Source organism: Macaca nemestrina, chromosome 14 (genome assembly GCF_043159975.1).
Source record: "Macaca nemestrina isolate mMacNem1 chromosome 14, mMacNem.hap1, whole genome shotgun sequence".
Taxonomy (NCBI): domain Eukaryota; kingdom Metazoa; phylum Chordata; class Mammalia; order Primates; family Cercopithecidae; genus Macaca; species Macaca nemestrina.
In genome coordinates, this window is record NC_092138.1 from 14,298,702 (window position 1) to 14,324,345 (window position 25,644).

A 25,644-nucleotide genomic window follows, 5' to 3' on the forward strand; every position below is an offset into this window, starting at 1 on the left:
AAGTCAGGTAACATGATTCTTTCAGTTTTCTTCTTTTTGCTTAGGGTATCTTTGGCTATTCTATGTCTTTTGTGGTTTCATGTATATTTTAGGGTTGTTTTTTCTATTTCTGTGAAGAATGTCATTGGTATTTTGATAGGGATTACATTGAATCTGTAGATTGCTTTGGGTGGTATGGACATTTTAACAATATTGATTCTTCTAACCCATGAACATGGAATATCTTTCCATTTTGTCATCTCTTCTTCAGTTTCGTTCATCGGTGTTTTATAGATTTCATTATAGAGATCTTGTTTGGTTAATTCCTAGGTATTTACTTTTATTTATGGCTATTGTAAATGGGATTACATTTTTTGATTTTTTTCGGATTGTTCTCTGTGGCCTGTAGAAATGCTGCTGATTTTTCAAGGTTGATTTTGTATCCTGCCACTTTACTAAGTTGATCAGTTCTAATAGTTTTTTTGTGGAGCCTTTAGATTTTTCCAAATATAAAGTGATATCATCTGCAAACAAGGATAATTTGACTTCTTCCTTTCTAATTCAGATGCCCTTTATTTCTTTCTCTTGTCTGATTGCTCTAGCTAGGACTTCCTGTACTACAATGAATAACAGGGTGAAAGTGGGCATCCTTGTCTTGTTCCAGATCTTAGAGGAAAGGCTTTCAGTTTTTCCCCATCCAGTATATTACTTGCTGTGAGTTTATTGTGTATGGCTTTTTTTATGTTGAGGTATGTTCCTTCTATACCCAGTTTTTTGACGGTTTTTATCATGAAGGGATGTTGAATTTTATCAAATGCTTTTTCAGCATCAATTGAAATGATCATGTGGTTTTTGCCCTTCATTCTGTTTCAATCTGTTGTTGAATTCAGTATTTTTTTCAGGGTTTTTTGCATCGATATTCATCAGATATTGGCCTCTAGTTTTCTTTTTTTGATGTTTCTTTGTCTGGTTTTGGTATCAGGGCCTCATAGAAGGAGTTTGGAAGTATTCCCTCCTCGTCTTTTCTCAAAATAGTTTGAGTAGGATTGGTATTAATTCCTTAAGTGTTTGGTAGAACTCAGCAGTAAAGCCATTGGATCCTGGGCTTTTCTTTATTGGAAGACTTTTTATTATGGCTTCAATCTTATTATTGGTCTGTTCAGATTTTGGGTTTCTTCATGGTTCAATCTTTTTAGGTTGTATGTGTCTAGGAATTTGTCCATTTCCTCTAGATTTTTCAATTTATTGGCATATAGTTGCTCATAGTAGCCACTAATGATCCTTTGAATTTCTGTAGTGTTAGTTGTAATGTCCCTTTTTTTAATCTCTGTTTTATTTGGAACTTCTCTTTTTCTTGATGTGGTTAAAGGTTTGTCAATTTTAATTTTTCTTTTGTTTTTTGTTTTAATTTTTAAATTTTTTTCAATTTTGTTTAATTTTTCAAAAAATCAACTTTTGTATTCTTCATTTCAGTTTCATTTATTTCTTTTATATTGATTTCATTTTAGTTTCATTTATTTCTGCTCTGATGTTTATTATTTCTTTTCTTCAAATTTTGTGTTTGGTTTGCTCTTGCTTTTCTAGTTCTTTAACATTAATTGTTAGGTTATTTGAAGTTTTTCTTCTTTTTTGATGTAGGCACTTATAGCTATAAATTTTCCTCTTAGTATTGCCTTTATTGTGTCCCATAGCTTTTGGTGTGTTTTTTCCATTATCATTTGTTTCAAGAAATGTTTCAGTTTCCTTCCTAATTTCTTTGTTGAGCCACTGATCATTCAGGAGGATATTGTTTAATTTCCATGTATTTGTATAGTTTCTAAAATTCCTTTTGTCCTTGATTTGTAGTTTTATTACATTGCGGTCAGAAAAGATGCTTGATATTATTTCAGTTTTTTAAATGTTTTAGGACTTGTTTTGTGACCTAACATAGGGTCTGTTCTTCAGAATTATCTGTGTGTTGAAGAAAAGAATGTGTGTTCTGCAGCTGTTGGATGAAAAGTTCTGTCAATATCTATTGGTCCTTTTGGTTTATAGTGCAGATTAAGTCCAGTGTTTCTTTGCTGATTTTGTTTCTAGAAGATCTGTCCAGTGCTGAAAGTGGAGTGTTGAAATCACCAGCTTTTATTGTATTGGGGCCCTCTCTTTAGCTCTAATAATATTTGCTTTATTTATCTGAGTGCTCCAGTGTTGGGTGTATATGTATTTAAAATTGTTATGTCCTCTTGCTGAACTGACCCCTTTATTTTTATATAGTGACCTTCTTTGTTTCTTCTTATAGTTCTTGTCTTGAAATCTATTTTGTCTGATGTTAATATAGCTACTTCTGCTCTTTTTTGGTTTCCCTTGGCATGGAATATCTTTTTTCTTCCCTTTATTTTCTGTCTATGTATGTCTTCATAGGTGAAATGTGTTTCTTATAGGCAACAGATCATTGGGTCTTATTTCTTAATCCATTCAGCCATTCTATAAAGACAATAGAATTTGAACATGCAGAGATGAAGAAGAAACTGGGATGCCTTGAGTAAAAGTATGGAGGTAATGAAGTATAAACCAGTTTCATTAAAATAGAAGGTTTATAGAGGAATGTAATATAAATTTGGTAAGTTAAGTTGGAAAAGATTGTAGCGAATTTAAAGGCTGATTTATAATTTAGTCAGCAGACATTAAAGAATTTTTGAAGGTTTTTGAGCAGAAAGCAAAGTTTATTACAGTAATATTAATTTCACTGCAGTGCCTAGGAAAAAACCGAAGGAAGGTAAAGACTACTAATTATTAGTAAGGATATAGAACAGCATTAACATACCACTAGTGGGAATGTAAATTGGTATAACCATTTTGGAAAACAATTTGATATTCACTTTTAAAGTTGAAGATAATGGGCATGACGTTATGGTCTAGAAATTCTATGCCTAGATTAAACCTTGAAGACATGTCCAAAAAAAGTGTTCAAAACTCAGTTGTTTGTAATAGCAAAAGAATAAGAGAAGTGAGTAAGTTGTAGTTATACATAGCAACATGGATGCATATCAAGAGCATAGCATTTAATGAAAAACACAGGTCACCAAATAATAATTTGATGACATTCATATAAATTTTTTTAAATAGCCCTGTCTCTACAAAAAAAAAAATTATCCAGGTGTGTTGGCATGCACCTGTAGTCTCAGCTACTCAGAAGACTGACGTGGGAGGATTGATTGAACCTGTTAAGTCAAGGCTGCAGGGAGCTGTGATCATGCCACTGTCTTTCAACCTGGTCATTGAAGCAAGACCCTGTCTCAAATAAATAAAAATTAAAAATAGAAATGTAATACATTATTCAGGGCTTCGTATACGTGTAGTAAAAGACTTTAACAAAAGAAAAGACTGACATAATCTATAATCATGGATATCCTCAGGAGAGGAGGGAAAAGGGGTATGATTGGAGAGAGGCATATGGTATTGGTAAGGTATTGGTAATGTTCAAATTCTTTTTTTTTTTTTTTTTTTTTTTTTTGAGACGGAGTCTCGCTCTGTCGCCCAGGCTGGAGTGCAGTGGCGCGATCTCGGCTCACTGCAAGCTCCGCCTCCCGGGTTCACGCCATTCTCCTGCCTCAGCCTCCCGAGTAGCTGGGACTACAGGCGCCCACCACCGCGCCTGGCTAATTTTTTGTATTTTTAGTAGAGACGGGGTTTCACCGTGGTCTCGATCTCCTGACCTTGTGATCCGCCCGCCTCGGCCTCCCAAATTTGTTCAAATTCTTAATCGGCTTTTTGGTTTATTTTTCTTTTTACCTAATGTGTCATACATAAAATTCTTTTGCATATGTGAAGTTTTTCCTAAGTGAAAAAATTAGAATTTTTTCATAGCATTTCATTAAGTGTAAAGGAGAGAAAAGAGGATTCATGCCATTTAAAGAATTATCCACTTCTCTTTCTGTGTATACCTCTTTCCTCTACCCATTGTGCTTCTTTCTCAGAGAAAGAAAACTCTTCTGCTTTCCAAGGTTAAAATCCTTTTTAACTGTGTATACATTGATATACTAGGCATTTTTAAAGGTGAAAAGTAAATCAACCCTAAGTCTGTCATTCTTAACATGACATTTAGTTTCTTTTTTTTTTTTTTTTGGAGACGGAGTCTCACTCTGTCACCTGGCGGGAGTTCTGTAGCACTATTTTGGCTCAGTACAACCTTCACCTCCTGGGTTCAAGCAATGCTTCTGCCTCACCCTCCTGAGTAGCTGGGATTACTGGCATGCACCACCACACCCAGCTAATTTTTGTATTTTTTTTTTTTTTTTTTAACTAGAGACAGGGTTTTGCTATGTTGGCCAGGCTGGTCTCGAACTCCTGACCTCAAGTGATCTGCCCACCTCAGCCTCACAAATTACTGAGATTATAGGCATGAGCCACCATGCCCAGCCTAGTTTCATTTGTTAATAGTGTTTTTCTAGGAAAATGCCTAGATGCATAGGTATTTTAAAATAATTATAACAATAATGAATCTAGTTTTCTAACCCCTTTTGTAAACCAGGTGTTATATCCTGCCAAATCAACATGCTGTAAGTTGCTTAGTACTTGCCCTATTATTGAACATTGTTTAGAATTGATGGCTTGATATTCACTGATCATACATTTAATTTTTTGGTGAATTGTTTCCTTGGAGTAGATTGTTTTAGATAGTAATTGAATCAAAGGATATAAGCCTCTGTGTTGCTCTTGGTGCATTCAACATACTGTCTTCTAGCAGCAGGATGTGAGCTTACTAATTTCTCCACAACGGCACCAGCACTAGGTAGATCAGTCATCCCTGATCCCATCCCCTCTTGTGGCCTTTGGGGCTCTGTTTTATTAATTATCTTTGTGGCATATTCCATCCTGTTGTTTGATGCATACCTTACTCTCACTGTGTTCAAACCCAGGCTCATCATCTTCCTCTCCACACCAAGCATTTGGCTTGACTTCTGTCATTTCAGTTTTTGGTTTCCTCATTTTACCTAGGTATCCAGATTCTACAGTGTGTGTTTGTTGTTGTTGTTGTTGTTGTTGTTTTTCACTTTTCTGTTTTTCAAGATTTTTAGAGTTTTAAATCTTTGAAATGTTTTTCAGATCTGTCTTTGTTTCCATTCTTACCAACATTCTCTAATTTAGCCTCTCATTATCTCTTACTGGCATTATTTCAGTAATCTAACCAATCTTCATGCTTCTTGCCTTTAATGCCAGATAATGTGTTACACCCTGCTAACAAATGCCTTTTTATAAATCATTACTTCCATCATGCCATGCTGTGCCCTTAAACTTCAGTGTCTGTTGAATTAAGTACAGTGTCCTTGACCTGACACCTAAAGTCCTTAGGCTATGCTTTTCAAACTGAGTTTCCCAACCCATTCAGTAGGTCCTAAAATCAGTTTAGTAGGTTGCTACCAAAAAATGGGAAAGGAGAAAATGTCAGAGTATGTGACACCTATTTATATTTTGTGAAAGTTGTTTCTATGTGTGCATGTGTCTGTGTGTCTATGTAAAACATTCCTATCATAGGGCACTGTCAAATAAGTTTGAAAACCTTCTTATACAGGATATCCTTAATTATCTTTAGCTGTTTGTACTCTTCCAATTTTTCTTCTAGCTGGAGCAGACCACTCCTGTCACAGAATGCTGGGTGCGTCCCAGCTTTATTCAAGGTTCATTTCATTCATTTCACATGCCATCTCCTCCCAGAAGCTCTCTCTCACTGCCTCAGCCGAACCCCAAACCCAAGACACAGAAAACCTGGATATAATTTTCCTTTTTCTATACCCCATAGCATTTTGTTTTTCTTATGGCACATTTCACATCACACATTTTCCCTGTCATTTTTAATAGATTACAGATCCCTTGTAGGCATAGGCTTTATCTTGTACATCTTTTCATCCTCATTTTAGTATAATATTTTTTACTTAGAAGATACTTTTTAAAAGGTTTTTATTGAAATGTAGGACTTCATTAAAAATGAGTATACATTAAAACAATACGACTTTGCTTTAAAAAGTAGTATCTCTTGTAGAAATTTTGGGAACTACCGACAAGTAAAATGAAGAAATGATAATGGCAAAAATAAATATTTGAGGGTTTGCTATGTATATGCCAGGCACTGTGTTAAGTACTTAAAATGTATGATCTCATTTGATTATTAACAACTAACTATGAAGTTGGTAGATATCATTATCATCCCCAATTTTCAGCTGTAGTGGGAGAAAAATGACCCTAATCTCATTCACCTAGAGAAAACAGCTAGGGTACTGATATTTTGGTGTGGTCTTACTTTTCTATGGATATATACTTTTTCCCTCATCAATGCAGAAACTGTTAGATGGACCACTTTTTCAGTTAAACGCAAATGGTGAGCATTTCAGGACATTGATTTTTTTTTTTTTAATTTTTTTTTTTTGAGATGGAGTCTCACTCTGTCGCCCAGGGTGGAGTGCAGTGGCGAAATCTCAGCGCACTGCAACTTTTGCCCTTCAGGTTCAAGCCATCCCTGTGCCTCAGCCTCTCGAGTAGCTGGGATTACAGGCATGTGCCACCACTCCCAGCTAGTTTCTGTATTTTTAGTAGAGGGTCACCATGTTGGCCACGCTGGTCTCGAACTCCCGACCTCAGGTGATCTGCTCACCTCTGCCTCCCAAAGTGCTGAGATTACAGACGTGAGCCACTGTGCCTGGGACATTAATTCTTATACATGGAATAATTCAGTTTATAGATAAATTGCCTCCAATTACTTACACTAAGAAAAAAAATTTTTTTAATGTACCAGTTTGGCCTGGTGTGGTGGGTCACGCCTGTAATCCCAGCACTTTGGGAGGCCGAGGCAGGTGGATCGCCTGAGATCAGGAGTTCAAGACCAGCCTGGCCAACATGGTGAAACCCTGTCTCTACTAAAAATACAAAAATTAGCCAGGAGTGGTGGCAGGCACCTGTAATCCCAGCTACTTGGGAGACTGAGGCAGGAGAATTGCTTGAACCTGGGAGGCGAGGTTGCAGTGAGCTGAGATCACACCACTGTACTCTACCCTGGGAGATAAGATCGAGAACTTTGTCTCAAGAAGAAGGAAAAAAAAGGTACTAGTTACCTGGCTTTGCTTACTAGCGAGATTGTACTTTTTTTCATGTTTGTTGGTCATATGTCTATCATATTGGTTGCATTTTCTGTTTTTCCTTTACCTTTTTATTTTGTTACAGTGTTTTTTTTTTTTCTGAGATCTTTCATCAAATCACATCTATGAATCTTTTCCATTTTTCCTCTTTTTTTATGTCAATTTCAGAAGGGCTTCTTATTCAAAGATAATCATATTCATCAAGATTTCTAAAAATACATAATGGTTTATTTTTATTCAAAAGTAAAACAGTATTATTCCATGATTATTTACTCAGTATAAAATAATTTTGATAAAAGGAAATTTTAAAAAATAAAGTAAAATCATAATCCCATGTTCACACAGTTATAATTTAAAGTTTTGGTGTATGTTCTTCCAGAATTTTTTCTTTGCACACACTACAATTTTGGAATCATGCAGATATTATTTTATAGCTCTATATCAGCATTTTTAGTGACTTAGTTTTCAGTTTTTGAATTTACTATATATTTAACCTATATTCTATTGTTTGACATTTAAATTGATGTCCAGTTTTGTGTTGTGATAAATCTACAATGAACACTTTTCATAGATACTTCGCTACCTCATTTATCTTTTGGAGATAAATTCCTAAAAGTGAGATTCTGGAACTTAATAGTAGTATATTTCTAATTTTGACCTACTCACCTCATTACTTAAACTAGAAACTTAGATTGTAGTGTCCATCTTCTTCCTCACCTGCCACATTCTTTCAACCTTTCATCAAATGCTACCTCCAAATTATTTCTCAAATATACTTCTCTGTATTTATACTGCTTTCACCCTAATCCAAAGCATAATCTTATTTGACCTGGGGTTATAGTAGCTATTAAAGGATCTTTCTACCTGTCTTACCTCACTCCATTTCATTTCCACACAGCATGAAAAAGGATCCTTTACAAACATAAGTCTCACACAATCAAATCTAACCTAGCAGTCCTTCACTGCTTTCTGTTTTATTCAGAATAATGTGCAGACTGTTCTTATGGCTTACAGGGTCCTCCAGGATCAGGTCTCTACTGGCTTTTCCAAAGTCATCTTGGACCATCTTCCCCCTCACTATCTTACCATACTGGCTTATTTTTTTCTTCAAATTCTCCAGGCCCTTCCTTCCTGCAAGGCCTTTAAACATACTGTTCTTTCTACCTGGAAAGCTCTCACTTCCCCTTTTTACTTAGCCAATTCCTACCCATCACACAAGGTTCAATTTAAGTGTCACCACTTTAAAGAGCTTTACTAATCTAGAAAAGAAGCACAGAATCTTTTCGGTTCGGTTCACCATGGTGTACCCAGCTCCTAGAAGTTAGATGCTCAGTGAGTATTTGTAGAGTACTACGTTGATGTTGCCACATTACTCCTTAGATAAACAGAACCATTTATATTCTCATCAAAAATATGACTTTGGGGTGATTTTTTTTTACACTAAATTTGTTTATTTTGGTATATGGTGCAAGATGACAGCGATTTAACCTGATTTTTCCCAGTTAGCCATTTGTCCTATAACCTACCATTATTCTGTAATTCAGCATTTTCTCACTTTTTAAAAGTATCATCCTTACAATAAATTCTTATATCTCAAGTCTCTTTCTGGACTTTGTTTTCTGGTACATTGTTCTGTCAACCTAGGTGCCATGATTTTATTTATTTTGCCTTATATAATTGATAGGCAAATCTTTCTTCATCAGATTAACTTTTTGTTTTGCTTCCATCCTGAATTCTCCCAGATGAAGTCTTTACTATCTTTATAAGTTCCAAAGAACAACATCCTATTGGAATTTCTATTCAAATGTTAATTGAACTTACAAAGTAACCTGTAGCCTTCCTATTTACAAACCATACTTTGTGTCATTTTCAAGATTTTATAATTTTCTTAGTGTTGGTCCTAATCACTTCTTAGTGTTATTCTTCTGGTTGGGTTTTCTTGCTGTTGTGAGGAAATTATTTTTCTAGTTATGTCTTCTACCTGTTAATTGCTAATACAGAGAAAAGCTATTTATTTTAGTTTTTATATTTTTTATTTATTTTGTATTTTTAGTCATTTTTTGAATTTTTGAATTTTTAAGATAGACTAATAACAACAACTTGTCACAGAGCACTTTTTAATATGTTTGTTCCAGGATGGAAATATCCTTTGAAAGCCCTGATATTGTTTGTCAGTATGTTTGGGTTAATTATAAATACTTCCTTGCTTGCATTGTATGTATTAAGATTATATAATTGAGTGAAAATGGAAATGTAGTCAACAGCATAAGATGGCCTCAGAAAATTAAGGTCAGAATTTTTCCTCTTAAACTTTTCACAAAGGATATTATAAACCAGGATTAGCAGAATAATCAAAGTCCTAAAATGTTGTTTCTCTCTTTTCAGGAAGTGGTTCTGAAAGATGGAAGAATTGAAAGACTAAAGTTAGAGCTAGAAAGGAAAGATGCTGAAATCCAGAAGCTGAAAAATGTAATCACTCAGTGGGAGGTTTGTGTCCATTTACTGTTGCTAAAGAAAATAATTCTATACATTTTCACATTTTGTTTTTCTTACATGTAAATATGTTTAATATGCAATTCATGGGAATAGTCATTCTATTTTTTATGTTCTTAAACTCTTTGATTAATGGTTTAAAATCTGAATGATTATTTATTTATTTATTGTTGTTGTTGTTGTTGTTTTTTGAGTCTCATTCTGTTGCCCAGGCTGGAGTGCAATGGCATGATCTCAGCTCAGTACAACCTCTGCCTTGGTTCAAGCGATTCTCCTGCCTCAGGCTCCTGAGTAGCTAGGATTATAGGCATGAGCCACCATACCTGGCTAATTTTTGTGTTTTTAGTAGAGAAAGGGTTTCACCGTGTTGGCCAGTCTATCCACGAACTCCTGGCCTCAAGAGATCCGCCCACCCCAGCTTCCTAAAGTGCTGGGATTACAGGCATGAGCCACCATGCCTGGTCGTATTTTGTTTTTTAAAAATCAACTTTATTGTGGTATAGTTTACACATAGTATAAAATGTATTTTTGTTGTTGTAAAATACATATAACCATTTAAACTGTATAATTCAGTGGGGCATTAAGTATCTTTACACAGCATTGTGTAATCATCACCACTGTCTATTTCCAGAACTTTTTCATCATCCCAGGCAGAAACTCTTACCCACAGAGAACTCCCCATTCTCATTTTCCACACCCCGGTAACCTCTAATTTCTATGAATTTGCCCATTCTAGGTACCGCATGTAAGTGGAATCATACAGTGTTTATCCTCTTATGTGTGGCATATTCACTTAGCATAATGTGTTTTTTTGTTTGTTTGTTTTGTGAGACAGTCTTGCTCTGCTGCCCAGGCTGGAGTGCAGTGGCACAATCTTGGCTCACCACAACCTCCGCCTCCCAGGTTCAAGCAATTCTCCTGCCTCAGCCTTCCGAGTAGCTGGGACTACAGACATGCACCACCATGCCTGGCTAATTTTTGCATTTTCAGTAGAGACGGGGTTTCACTATGTTGACCAGGCTGGTCTCAAACTCCTGACCTCGTGATCCGCTCGCCTCGGCCTCTCAAGGTGTTGGGATTACAGGTGTGAGCCACCGTACCTGGCCTACCATAATGTTTTTAAGGTTCATCCACGTTGTAGCATGTGTCAGAATTTCATCCCTTATTATAGCTGAATAATTTTTCATTGTGTGTATATATTTTGTTTACTGGTGCATAAGTATCTGAGTCCTTGCTTTCAGTTCTTTTGGGTATGTACACACCTAAGAGTGGAATTGCTGGACTATATAATTCCACATTTAACTTTTCGAGGAACTGCCAAACTTTTCCATGGCACCCGCGTCATTTTACCTTCCCACCAGGAGTGAACGAGGGTTCCAGTTTCTCCACATCCTTTCCAGCACTTGTGATGTATACAATGTATTTTTAACTACAAATCTTACCTCTCTCCTTAGGTTTTTTTTAAAAAAACAATTTTTTTAAATCTGTTATTCATATCAAGTATCATTCTTTTTTGACTAATATGAATTCACTCAACAATTATTTATTGAGTGCCTATAATGTGCCAGATACTTTTTGCACCCTGTGTATGTGGTAGTGAAAAAAAATAAATCAAGTTCCAGCCCTGATGGTTCTTACATACCTCCTCCTTCTACTCATGCCTTTAAGAATCATCCCTATTAAAACTTTTTTTGACTGCACCCACTCATTTACCTTAGCTTTTCATTTACATTTCTCTTCGTTTTTGTTGTACTAGGCACAGGGAATACAAAGATGAGTTAACAAGAAGCTTATAGATTAATGGGGGAAGATAAACATGTAAATAGTTGCAGTACAGTGTAGGATATGACAGAGTGCTCCAGAAGAACAGACAGAGGAATGAATGAGTTGCTGCTATCAAAAATTGGTAAGGATCTCATAGAAAAGATGATTTTTCCAGGTAGAGAGAATTGTGTGTACAAAAGCATGGGAATATGATGGAAAGTACATTGTGGCTGACATTCAGAGAAATGGGAAACTAGAAGTTGAGATTGCAGGTATGAGTTGGGGTCAGAATTCGAAGGCATTTGGATTTTAGAGAGGTTATTAGGCCGAGCACGGTGGCTCACACCTGTAATTCCAGCACTTTGGGAGGCCGGGGCGGGCAGATCACGAGGTCAGGAGATCGAGACCATCCTGGTTAACACGGTGAAACCTCGTCTCTACTAAAAATGCAAAACATTAGCCGGACGTGGTGGCGCGCACCTGTAGTCCCAGCTACTTGGAAGGCTGTGGCAGGAGAATTGCTTGAACCTGGAAGGCGGAGGTTGCAGTGAGCTAAGATAACGCCATGCACTGCAGCCTGGGTGACAGAGCAAGACTCCATCTCAATAAAATAAAATAAAATAAAATAGCATTAAAGATCTTTAGAAGGGAAGTGACATGATGATTATTAGGTACCTGGCACGTTACAGGCATTGAATAAGTAATTTTTATGTGAGTTAATATTAGTCAAAAAAGAATACTTGAGATGAATAATAGATTTAAAAATCGATTTTTTAAAAAGCCTAAGGGAGGAGTTAAGATTTGTGGTTTAAAATAAAATGTATACATAACAAGTGCTGGCAAGGATGTCAAGAAATTGGAACCTGTTCACTGCTGGTGGGAATGTAAAATGACGCAGCTGCTGTGGGATGGTATTGGGAAGATACTTGGGATGATAATGCATGTTGCTGAGGCTTGGAGTGAAGACAGCCTGCTAAAACAATGGATAAGTATAGAGTGTAAGAGGAGGAGCACATCTTTAACTGGTTTGGGGAATGGGAACTAATAGATTTCATTTTGGACATGTTGCGTTTTAAATGGCTACTTTTTTTAGACACAGCGCAGCAACAATACATGTGTATTTAATTTTATCAACTTTGTATGCTTTCTGTCATGAAATTAAATATACTAGCAAAAATGTTATGTATTTCATATGTGCTCTTTCTTATAAGCTGCATGTTAGTGGTATTTTATACATTTATATTTTTATATATGCAGTTTTTAAGCAGTGCAAACAATTGTCACAGGTAATCATGCTGATTTGCAATTTTTGCTTTGTGAGATATTTTAGACCCTAAACCTTGAGTAAGAGGTACCTCCATGAAGACTGATCTGGACCTTGAACAAAGGCTTGAGCCAGAGATAGTTTGGTGAAATACTAACATAGGTTGAAGCCCTGAGGCTGGGAATTTCCTAGTGAGTGTAGTTTCATATTCACAATGACTATTTCTATATTCATAGCGAATATAGTTGTGGTTGAGTATATGTGTTTTCCCCCGTTATATTTTTATGTTTCCATTTGACTGGTCTCCCTTGTTCATTTCTGAGCTTCTCAGCAGTCCTCCTACCTTTATATTCAGTATAGCGCTTACTTTGTTTTATTGTATTGACTGTAGTATTATTCAGTAAACATTATTTACTTATCAGCGATTTAATGGACAGAGTAATATTTAGTAAAAGCCATCTTTATTGGACTTAAAACACTTTTTAATTTGTTTTTTAACAAAGATTTGAATCTGGTAACTACTATACATATCTATGTATATGTTGAGAGGAAAAAATGATTTTTCTTATATTAATGTTTTCTTTAGGTTTTTGTTTTTCTATATATGTTAAATGCATTGTTTTCTCTAATGTATTAATGTATTAAATCTTTATAAATGATTCAGGCCTGGGCGCAGTGGCCTCATGCCTGTAATCCCAGCATTTTGGGAGACCAAGGTGGGTGGATCACTTGAGGCCAGGAGTTCAAGACCAGCCTGGCCTACATGGTGAAACCCCATCTCTACTAAAAATACAAAAATCAGCCAGACATGGTGGTGCATACCTGTAGTACCAGCTGCTAGGGAGGCTGAGGCAGGAAAATCACTTGAACCCAGGAGGCGAAGGTTGCAGTGAGCCGAGATAGCGCTATTGCACTCCATCGTGGGCAGCAAAGCAAGACTCCATCTCAAAAAAAAAAAAAAAAAAAGTAAATAAGTGATACAGAGAGTGTTATAAGATGTGTTGAATAAGGGTAGCATGGGGTAAAATTGCTTAAAATATGGATGCGAATGTGGGAACACAATCCTTCTTGTTCATAAATGTATACTTGTATCATCATGTAATGTGAGAAGAAGCCATCTGGAAAAAGAAATTGAAAAAGAGTTGAAAGATATTTGGATAAAGTACTAATTCATGTCAACCAAAAATTGTAACAGTGATTATTTAGTCAGTGAAGTAACAAATGATTAGTGAATCCTCAACTGAGAAGGTATAGAACTGCCCTATAAAATTCAGTATCCACTACAAGTCTATTGCATTTTAAATTTAAAGTTTAAAAATTAATTTTTCTCAGTCACACCAGCCACATTGCTAGTGTTCTTTCAGTAGTCGCGTATTGGACAGCGGCAAATACAGAGCAGATGTAGAAAGTCCTAGTGTATTGCCGGACAGTACTGCTTTAGAACTGTGGCTCATTTTCCTTTTGGTTTTCATTTAAATTATTTTGAATTGTATAAGGGTTTTATCTGAGGAAGAAAAGAAGATTCTTTAGGAAAATTGAGTTTTCTCCACTTTTATCCTTCTCTTCTTTAATTTTCAATCACATATAATATTGATATATATTATTGTGCCAGGGATTTAATTGTGCCAGGGATTTAATTTAAGTTGTAGATAGTTCCGAATACATTTTCCTCCATCCTGTTTGTTTCAAAAATAATTATATCTTTGAGCAAGCCTAGAATTCAGAGCTCTGTAAGTTGACAGTAAGTAATTATTATATCACTTACTTAAAAAAAAAACTAAATCTTTTTTCTTTGACTATTAGGCAAAGTATAAGGAAGTAAAGGCAAGAAATGCACAATTATTGAAAATGCTTCAGGAAGGTGAAAGTAAGTGGATTTTATGTTTTTGTAATTAAAAGTTTATCTTAAATAATATCTGAAGGTACTTTTTCAAATGTGTGATTTACCAACTGAACAAAAGTGTTTGGTAGCACAATAGGGTTACTATAGTTAATAATTTGTATATTTCAAAATGCCTAGAAGATTTGAAGTGCCCCCAACACAAAGAAATGATAAATGTTTGAATTACTGGATATCTTAAATACCTATTTGATCAGTACACTTTGTATACCTGTATCAAAATATCACATGCACCCCATAAATATATATGATTATTATGTGCCAATAAAAAAAATTGAAAAAGGGACTCAACAAAGTAGAAAGGCTTCCCAGAATGATACAAGATAGAGAGTTGGCCAGGAATGGTGGCTCATCTGTAATCCTAGCACTTTGGGAGGCCAAGGTGGGCAGATCACTTGAGTCCAAGAGTTTGAGACCAGACTGGCCAACATGGTGAACCCCCATCTCTACTAAAAATACAAAAAGTAGCCAGATGTGGTGGTGCACATCTATAATCCCAGCTACTTGGGAAACTGAGGCACGAGAATTGTGAACCCGGGAGGCAGAGGTTGCAGTGAGTCGAGATTGCACTGCTGTACTTGCAGCCTGGGGAGCAGAGCGAGACTGTCTAAAAAGAAAAAAAAAAAAGAAGCTGGATAGCTGCTCATAAAGTTATTATTAGATCACTCTTACAGCACCTTACTTTTATACCAGTTTATAACTATTCGGGTAAAAGAAACTCTTAAAATTCAATTCTTATAGCTTACTGAACTATATTTAGAGGGAAAACAAGCCTAACATTTGCTTAGGATTCTGCTTTTCAGCTCTTGAAGGAGGCAACCTGTCATCACTTTAGATTTTCTTTTTTGTTTTCTTCTTTCCTTCTCCCCTCGCCACTGCTCTTCATACTTTTGCTGCTACTCTGTAAACTTTTGACAAGAAGTTACCGGCAGGAAGCCAAGGAAATCAATCCAAAAAATGATTACAGATTATAAGACTAGTGAAGCTGATATACAAAAGCCCACCAAATCAGTTGCATTTCTCACTATGCATATACCTAGTGACATTTATCCTGAAAGTTTTATGAAAATTTTCCATTCATAATAAAAAAGGAAATATATGTTAATTTTTAAATATGAGACTTAGGCAAAGGAAATTATAAACCATAAAAGAAACAGAGATTAAGACATAAAGGAGAAAATCTTTCTCTGAATAGACGAAATGTAATCAACAATTTTCCTATTAATAAATGCTAATGAAACTCCAAAGATAGCTCCTGTGAATATTGTATAGCTCTTAAGAAATTGTGAAATTCACCTTGAAAAATGAAAAAATACCAAAAATTGTTTTCAGCTGTGAAGGTACAGTCAGCCCTCCATATCCGTGGGTTCCCTATCTGTGGATCAGTCAGTTGTGGATCAAAAATATATTTTTTGAAATTGTACGTGTGCAGACTTTTTTCTTGACATTACTCCCTAAACAATACAGTGTAACAGCTATTTACATAGCATTTATGCCATATTAGGTATTATAGGTAATCTAGAGATGATTTGTTTTATTTTTATTTATTTATTGTTTTGAGATGGAGTCTCGCTCTGTCGCCCAGACTGGAGCACAGTGGCGCGATCTCAGCTCACTGCAAGCTCCGCTTCCCGGGTTCACGCCCTTCTCCTGCCTCAGCCTCCAGAGTAGCTGGGACTACAGGAGCCCACCACCACACCCGGCTAATTTTTTTGTATTTTTAGTAGAGATGGGGTTTCACCATGTTGGCCAGGATGGTCTTGATCTCCTGAACTCATGATCCACCTCCCTTGGCCTTCCAAAGTGCTGGGATTACAGGCGTGAGCCACCGCACCCGGCCGGTAATCTGGAGATGATTCAAAGGATATGGGAGGCTATTCATAGGTTTTATGCAGATATATACCATTTTATATCAGGGACTTCAGCATCTTTAGATTTTGGTATCCTTGGGAGGTCTTGAAAGCAATTGTTTACCAAGGGATGACTATACTTGGAATAGAACTGTCCAAACAAAATTTAAACTGTATTACAAAATAGTTGTCAAACAATGAGTAAAAATCAGAAATCATGTCCAGTTGAACAGAACGTGAATACTCTTGAAGGAGATTCAACCTTATGTTTTTTATAACTTAATTATTATACAAATAGAAGTTAAAGAATTATAGGGGGAGGCCAGGCGCAGTGGCTTATGCCTGTAATCTCAGCACTTTAGGAGGCAGAGGTGTTCCTCATCTGAGGTTAGGAGTTTGAAACTACCCTGGCCAACATAGTGAAACCCTGTTTCTACTAAAAATACAAAAATTAGCCAGGTGTGGTGGTGCGTGCCTATAATCCCAGCTACTTGGGAGGCTGAGGCACAAGAATCACTTGAACACAGGAGGCAGAGGTTGCAGTAAGCCAAGATCATGCCACTGCACTCCATCCTGGCTGACAGAGTGAGACTTTGTCTCAAAAAAAAAAATTATGGGGAAAGACATTATTTGGACATTTAAATGTCTACATCCTGAGATTAATTTAGACCTGTGCATGTTATTGATCTCCATGTGGGTCTTTTAAAGAACAAAATTATGAAAATTATGAAAATAAAACAAAATTATGAAAATAAAAAAGTTATTTAGAAGATGTATTTCTAAGTGCAGAAATGAAGAGTATCATTGTGTATTGGATGTATAAATTCTAAATATGTAAAAATAAAATAATATTTCCTCATAAAATACTGTGGAAATTGAGAAAGTTAACTGATAAAAACTTGCTCTCAAAAATAGATTAAGAATCTCTATCAGTAACAACAGTGTCCATAGTATAAGTAATCCAGGTAGAATTTTATATAGGATCACTACATGAAAATACTTGTAACACTTATAATGTAAATGTAAATATGGTCATTCTGTAATAATGCAGCATGTGTTCCTAAAAATCACTAGTCTCTGCAAAATCACACGAGATAGCCAGGCACGGTGGCTCACACCTGTAATCCCAGCTTTGGGAGGTTGAGACAGGTGGATCGCTTGAGCCCAAGAGTTTGAGACCAGCCTGGGCAACATGGCAAAACTTTGTCTCAAAAAAAAAAAAAAAGAAAGAAAAAAAATTAGCCTGGCATGGTGGTGCATGCCTGTGGTCCCAGCTACTTAGGAGGCTAAGGTGGGAGGGTTGCATGAGCCCAGGAGGCTGAGACTGCTGTAATCATGCCGCTGCACTCCAGCCTGGGCAACAGAGTGAGACCCTGTTGATAAGGTTTGGCTCTGTGTCTCCACCCAAATCTCGCCTTGAATTGTAATAATCCTCGCATGTCAAGAGTGGGACGAGATGGAGATAATTGAATCATGGGGGTGCTTTCCCCCATGCTATTCTCATGATAGTGAGTTCTCACAAGATCTGATGGTGTTATAAGAGGCTTCTGCCTTCGCTCAGCACTTATTCTCTCTCCTGCCACCCTGTGAAGCGGTGCCTTCTTCTATGGTTATAAGTTTCCTGAGGCCTCCCCAGCCATGTGGAACTATTAGTCAATTAAACCTTTTCTTTATAAATTACCCATTCTCAGGCAGTTGTTTATAGTAGTGTGAGAATGAACTAATACATCCGTCTCAAAAAAACAAAAAAACCCACAATACTTATGAGAAAAAGGGAGGTTAGAAGCACAACACTTAAAAACGTTGTCAGTGACACATGAAAAAAACATGGGAAACTAAAAACAGTAACACAGTTTTACACATGCTAAAATGGTTAAATACATAAATATTACATAAATACAGCACTTTACCTTGAAGAAAACCTAAAGTTTGCTTGTGGGGAAATAGGTCTCAGAAGGGTTACAGCTTGTGTGTTACTGCTACATGGTGGAAGGATGGAAAGTTGTCAGGCCAGATGGGTGTGATTCCTAACACACAGTGAACCAAGGTAGCTGGTAGATATTCAAGGAGTACATGTGGGTGTGGTTTTCTCTGTTCATAAAATTGTACTTAAGTGGATTGAAAATTTGTGATATGTTCAGGTTGTTACCTAATACATCAACCTCATTGAAACAAATTTGTGTTTTCAAAACAAGCATTATAGGATGACTGACTGTAATTGAAATGTTACATAACTATTTAAAATCACTAGTTTTCAGCAAGTGTTTATAATCCTGGGGATGGAGGAGTAGAAAGCATAATTTGTAAAAGTTCCCAAGTTGATTCTTGAGAGACTGAATTGATTCTTGATAGGTTGTTTCATCTTATCATATTAAACTATGAAAATAAATTTGAACTACAATCTTACATTGGCAGAGCTGTGGTGATATCAGTACTCATATATTTGAACATTTCCTCCTTTGCTAATTTTACTACAATTTTACCTCTCTAGTCTCTCATAGTTTGTTTTCAAAGTGAGGAGTTAGTTTTTCATATATTAGCCATTACCATGAGTTAAGGAAGTTCTCAGCCATGTGAAACTTTCTGAAGCTTAGGAAACACAGGGCCAAACTATAGCTATCTTGCTTCCACCAAGATAGAAAAGCTCCTAAAAAATAATGAATAGTTCTAAGAGACCACACATGTCATATGATCATTTGTGATCATATGAGCTACATTTAGTTGACATTGCTTTATTGGTATGAAAAGTCAGAGAATAATAATTTTGTTGGCATTATAGTATGCTCACCCCAACAATCCAACAAAAAAGCACTCTATGTTGTTTTTATTTATTTTGAGACAAGTCTCACTCTGTCACGCAGGCTGGAGTGCAGTGGCACGATCTTGGCTTACTGCAACCTCCGCCTCATGGGTTCAAGTGATTCTCCTGCCTCAGCCTCCTGAGTAGCTGGGATTATGGGAATGCACCACCATGCCCGGCTAATTTTTGTATTTTTACTAGAGACAGGATTTCACCATGTTTGCCAGGCTGATTTCGAACCCCTGACCTCAGGTGATCCGCCTGCCTCAGCCTCCCAAAGTGCTAGGATTACAGGCGTGAGCTACCGTAATTGTTTTTAAAATCTTGCTTTAAGATTAGTCAAGGTATTTAAAATTTTTTCCATGTGTGAATTTTTTTTCTTGTATCCTTGTCCTATTTAGAGTAGATATAAAAATTAATCTTGCACCATATTTGTGCAGTTAAAAAAATATATATTTTTTTTATTGATAGAGTCTCACTCTGTCGCCCAGGCTGGAGTGCAGTGGCACCATCTCAGCTCACAGCAACCACCACATCCCCAGTTCAAGGGATCCTTATGCCTCAGCCTCCCAGGTAGCTGGGATTACAGTCATGTGCCACCACACCTGGCTAATTTTTGTATAATATTTTTTAGTAGAGACAGGGTTTCACCATGTTGGCCAGGTTGGTCTCCAACTCCTGGCAAGTGATCTGCCCACCTCGGCCTCCCAAAGTGCTGGGATTATAGGTGTGAGCCACCATGCCCAGCAATAAATATTTTAACACCACAGAAAATGTAAAATTTCTAAGAAAAAAATGCTGTGGTGATAATGATCAGAATTTACTGGTGAAAATGTAAAACAAACAAACAAAAAAGAATTTACCAGTGAAAAGTAAGAGCTATGCAAGGTCAAGAAGTACATTCTTTAAGTATGACAAGAAATCATTGTTCTAATTGCACTACTATGTCTTAGTTCCCTGAAGTATTGTTAAAGTATTTGAGTGACTGGGAAATCTATACTGCTGTTTTTCCTTTTTTGTCAGTGAAAGATAAGGCAGAAATACTTCTTCAAGTTGATGAATCACAAAGTATCAAAAATGAGCTCACTATTCAGGTAAGGAACTGTGGAGCATACATGACTGGTTTTCTTAAGCTGTCTTTAGTCTTGAGTTATTAAACTTGACTAAACAAATACAGCCCATCAGCACTGTAAGGAAGTAGTGTAAATTGTACTTTATTATTATGTAATAGCACATGAATGAAGATTCTGTTTACAACACTAAAGGAGGTAGGTATGTCCTTCCCACTGAAGAATGGGGGATGATGAGGTTGTATTTTAATGAACCATGAATTTAGAGACAGAAAGGACAGATAGAACTTACCCTGTATCTGGGCTTGATTTTTCTCCCCTTCACATCGTTATTGTCTTCTTCTCTCAGGACACTTTGCCCCATCTTTAATATAGAGCTGTGTACAATACCAAATGGAAATTATGGGGGGAGTTTCTCCTCTGTTACTCATCCATTTAGTTGTCAAAAACCTATCATTGTGAATATGTTAAGAATTAGAGTATTTGCCAAAAACCCCAAAATGTCTTTTTCTTATTGAATATTTGGTTACAGGTGACTTCACTTCATGCTGCATTAGAACAAGAAAGATCTAAAGTGAAAGTATTACAAGCAGAATTAGCCAAATACCAGGTATGCTTTTATATTTATAAGGGTTTTTATCACAAATAATACATTTGGAGTAGATACTGTGTAGAATAAATGCAGTATTTTGTTCATAGGCCAAAATTTATTCACTAAATATATTGACAATTTTGTCATTGGTCATATAATTTACAATGTAGAAGATGTTAAAGTTATTCTGCACATTGGTATATACAGCAATAACTAGCATAATTCAGGAAAATCCTTGGGACTACATAGATGATACAGCATGCATGCCATTGAATCATACTGGGGAAAGGCACAAAAGGACAGTTGTCCTGTTTATAAGGTTGATCACTTGGGTACAGCGATATCTTCCAGATATCTCCATTGTAAATATATATTTTCCCTTTTATAATTAATATGTGAGGTGATACTTTGAGATTGTATGACTGTCCTTTTCACCTAGTGGCTTTAGCATCCATTGATATTTGTGTCTTTTTTTTATGATTGCAAAATAGTGATTTTCTAATTCTGTCATTTCTTCTGCATTTACAAGCTAGCATTGAGCAGTTTGTTCCAGGATGAAGCAATTAAAAATACCAGTACTTCGTGTGTGTGTGTGTGTGTGTGTGTGTGTGTGAGATATATATTTGTGTGTATATATATGTGTGCTTCTAAATCACAATATAAAATACATTAACTGGAATCATAGCCAAAAAAGCTCAAAAGCCACTGATGGTGTGGAGAACATAGCAGTTGATTAGCCCTGGCTTTAAAATTGAATCAGTACCAGAAGGAGAATTCCCTTTACCTGGGAGACCTTGACAAGGATTCTTGTGTGTTTGCTGTTTTGGATTTTTAAGAAATCTCATCGAGAAGCATGGTAGGAGTTTTATGTATAGTGGGTATCTACTTCAAAAAATATTTTTGCTAAATTTATTTTCATTTTTCTGCTAACAGGAAATAAATCTTGTTTTTGATACTTGTCATTACACATCTCATGTTCCAAAAAACCTATTCATACTGTTTTTCTGTGAATAAAATCTTTGCAAACTTTTTATGTGGTCACGAGTGAATGACAGCATTCTTATGCTCGAGTATTGTTTCATTTTGTTTTATAATGTTGATGTAGAAATAGTTATAGTCAGAAAAAGAATGAAAGAAATAAAGAGAAACTGCCATCATTATCAAATGAGCCTGGGCTCCATATGCCCCTGATACAACCACCTCTCTTTCAGAGATGCACTTCCACAGAAAAAATAGTTCCCGAACTTGGCTGATCATTGGGATCACTTGGAAACTTTGAATTAAAGATTGTTAGCCAATTAAATAGGTGTGGGACAAAGCCTAGATGTCAGAATTCTAAAAATATTACTGCTTAGGTAATTCTGATGATCAACTAAGTTTGGATACCATTCCCATAGTTTATAAAAATGGGAAAAACTGTACATACAACTATGATAAGGTAAATACATCAAACCATTATTTATGGTTAAATTGAAGGGGGTAGAGTAGCTATTGATGATTTTAATTTTATTCTTTGCATGTTTGTACTTTCCATATTCCTACAATGAGCATTTGCTTTTTAAATCAGAATAAAACAGAAAATACTATGTTTATGTTAAAATATTTATGTAAAACTCTTCTTGTCCTTTATGCTGCCTTTCCTTTTCCTTGGCTCAAGTCAGATACCATAAGTGATGTTTCATATGGAGCAAATTAAATATAAATTTATATATGCAACTGAGCAATATGAAAACCATAACCTAGATTTCAATCCACTAATGAACACAATCAAATTTCTAATGCTAATATGAGCAAAACTCAACAGAACTTGAACTATAAATTGAATTACCCAAAAGGTAATGAACTGAATTACTAAATTTACTGATCATATGGAACAAATTAAGTGTATCATTTATTTTAGTATTGATCAAAAACTTTAATTCTGGAATAGTCAAAATGAGTTCTAAAAAAATAAAATATCGGTGACCTTACTAAGGCACAACTCTTATTCAAATAGAAGTAACTTTTCTAAAACCGACTTTAACCATTTATAAAAAATAACTATATTAAAATAATGTAGCGGTATGTAGACTCAAATTTACAACAAAATCAAAAAAGAAATTGCTTCCTTCTCGTACCCCAAGATGCCTTTGGTTTATATTTTTAAAATGAAGTGGCCCCAAAATGGTATGTCGTAAATAATTTGCCCTATTTTTTTTTTTTTACAGGGTGGCAGAAAAGGGAAAAGAAACTCTGAATCCGACCAGTGTAGGTGATTAAATTAGCCTTTGAAGTCAACACAAAGTTTAAAACTTTCAGGATTTTGCAAAATTGTATATATTTAATGCCGTGCAACTGCTAAACTATGCAGTTTTTGTTGAAGGAACTAAAAGCAACTAGCTCACTAATGGTCTATAATTTTATTTCTTTTGGCTTAAAGTGAAAAAGAAGAAATAGAGAATTCCAGCAGAATTCAGTGGTTATTGTTTACTATCCATACTTCTTATCACTTTAGTTTTTCATCAGTCAATAAAATTAATTTACTCTTCCACTAATACGTTTGATTTGTTAAGTTTCAGAAACATGAAAGTATTTTTGCTTACAGCATAGCCAGTCAGTTGGGTCCTTTCAGTTTAGTGAATATTTTCTCAGCACTTTCTGCACACTAAACCCTACAGGACATGCAAGAGGAAATATGGCTGATACCCTCAAGTAGCTTATGCTTAGGGGAAATAGAAGGTGGGAGTGGGTAGGCCAGGTGCGGTGGCTAACATCTGTAATCCCAGCGCTTTGGGAGGCCTTGGTGAGCAGATCACTTGAGGCCAGGAGTTTTAGGCCAGCCTGGCCAACATGGTGAAACCCCATCTCTACTAAAAATATAAAAATTAACCAGGCATGGTGGTGCACGCCTGTAATCCCAGCTACTCGGGAGGCTGAGGCAGGAGAATTGCTTGAACCTGGGAGGCGGAGGTTATAGTGAGCTGGGCGACACAGAGAGGATCTGTCTCAAAAAAAAAAAAAAAAAAAAAAAAAAAGGTGGGGGTGGGTAAAACAAGAGCAAAAAATAATTACCATAGATACTAGAGTATGAAATCACATTGTTTGGAGATTGAAAAAACTTGCATGAAATAACTTTTAGAGGGTAGATACTTTTTCTGTAAATTTATTGACAGGCATTCCAGGCAGGCAGAATGAAAAACAGTCTGTGGGCTGGGAATGGTGGCTCATGTCTGTAATCCCAGCACTTTAGGAGGCAGAGGTAGGAGGATCTCTTGAGCCCAGGAGTTCGAGACAAGCCTGGGCAACATGGTAAGACCCTGTCTCTAAAAACAAAATTAGCCAGGCATGGTGGCACATGCCTGTAGCCCCAGCTATGCACAGGAGGCGCAGGTGAGAGCATCACTTGAGTCTGGGAGGTCAAGGCTGCAGTAAGCTGTGATCTTACCACTGAACCCTGGATGACAAAGAAAGAAAAAAGAATTAGGGCCGGTTGCGGTGACTTACACCTGTAATCCCATCACTTTGGGAGGCTGAGGCAGATGGATTGTTTGAGCCCAGGAGTTCGTAACCAGCCTGGGCAACATGGCGAAACCCTGTCTCTATAAAACTAATAATAATAATGTCTGTGAATGCCTTCATCATAAGATAAGGGCTAAGCCAAGGTTGTCTAATCTCCACACTTCCCCATGTCAGTATCGTATAGGTGATCCTACCTCATGCAGTAGAGCAAGAAAAAAAAAGGTATACAGATTGCAAACAAACAAACAAAAAATTTGGCTTGAGAACAATAACATGCCTCACTGGGAATAGAAAGAGTATTGGTAGCCGAGTTTGGTGGCCCATGCCTGTAATCCCAACACTTTAGGAAGCTGAGGTGGAAGGATCACTTGAGCCCAGAAGTTCAAGACCAGTCTGGGCAACATAGTGAGAACCCATTCCTACAAAGAATTTTTAAATAATCAGCCAGGTGTGGTGGCACGTGCCTGTCATCCTAGCTACTTTGGAGGCTGAGGTGGGAGGATTGCTTCAGCCTGGAAGGTTGAGGCTGCAGTGAGCCGTGATTGCAACACTGTACTTCAGCCTGGACAACAGAGCAAGAGACTGTCTCTCAAAAAAAAACAAAAAACAAAAAAGGGTGGAGGGCATTGGTGTGTAGGAGGAATAAATGAGAGATTTTTCGCTGGTCTGATTAATTGCTGTAATAATTAGTTTATGGGATTCAACTGTTTTTAGTAGAGGCAGCAAAATACAATTATGATTCATTAAAATACAAGATTTTAGGCCAGGCACAGTGGCTCATACCTGTAATCCCAGCACTTTGGGAGGCTAAGGCAGGTGGATCACTTGAGGCCAGGAGTTCCAGACCAGCCTGGGCAACATGGTGAAATCCTGTCTCTCCTAAAAATACAAAAATTAGCCAGTTGTGATGGTGCATGCCTATAGTCCCAGCTACTGGGGAGGCTGAGGCACAAGAATCGGTTAAACCCCGGAGGTGGAGGTTGCAGTGAGCTGAGATCACACTGCTGCATGCCAGCCTGGGCAGCAGAGCAAGACTCTGTCTCAAAAAAATAAAAATAAAGTACAGTTTTGTGTGTGTGATAACAAAGATGAACACATAAATGCTAGTCTTCAATTGAACAGAATAGGTAACCCAGAAATAATGCCGCACCACCTCCAACTATCTAATATTTAACAAACCTGACAAAAATAAGCAATGGGGGAAGGATTCCCTATATAATAAATAGTGCTGGGATAACTGGCTAACCATATGCAGAAAACAGAAACTGGTCCCCTTCCTTATACAATATACAAAAATTAAGATGGATTAAAGACTTAAATGTAAA

General features: G+C 36.5%; 1 protein-coding gene across 2 annotated transcripts in view; it reads left to right on the forward strand.

Moving 5' to 3' along the window:
• LOC105498749 (G kinase anchoring protein 1) overlaps positions 1-23,351 on the forward strand; it is an 81,397-nt gene extending 58,046 nt beyond the window's left edge. Inside the window, exons 9-13 of one of the 2 annotated variants that reach the window (XM_071077618.1) lie at positions 9,478-9,575; positions 14,413-14,476; positions 20,183-20,253; positions 20,762-20,839; positions 23,029-23,351. In XM_071077618.1, coding sequence (XP_070933719.1) covers positions 9,478-9,575; positions 14,413-14,476; positions 20,183-20,253; positions 20,762-20,839; positions 23,029-23,076 — 359 coding nt within the window. In that variant the 3' untranslated portion in view covers positions 23,077-23,351. Of the gene's footprint in view, positions 1-9,473; positions 9,576-14,412; positions 14,477-20,182; positions 20,254-20,761; positions 20,840-23,028 lie in introns of both variants that reach the window. The other variant, XM_071077619.1, reaches the window with a different exon arrangement.
• Positions 23,352-25,644: the final 2,293 nt, after the last annotated feature.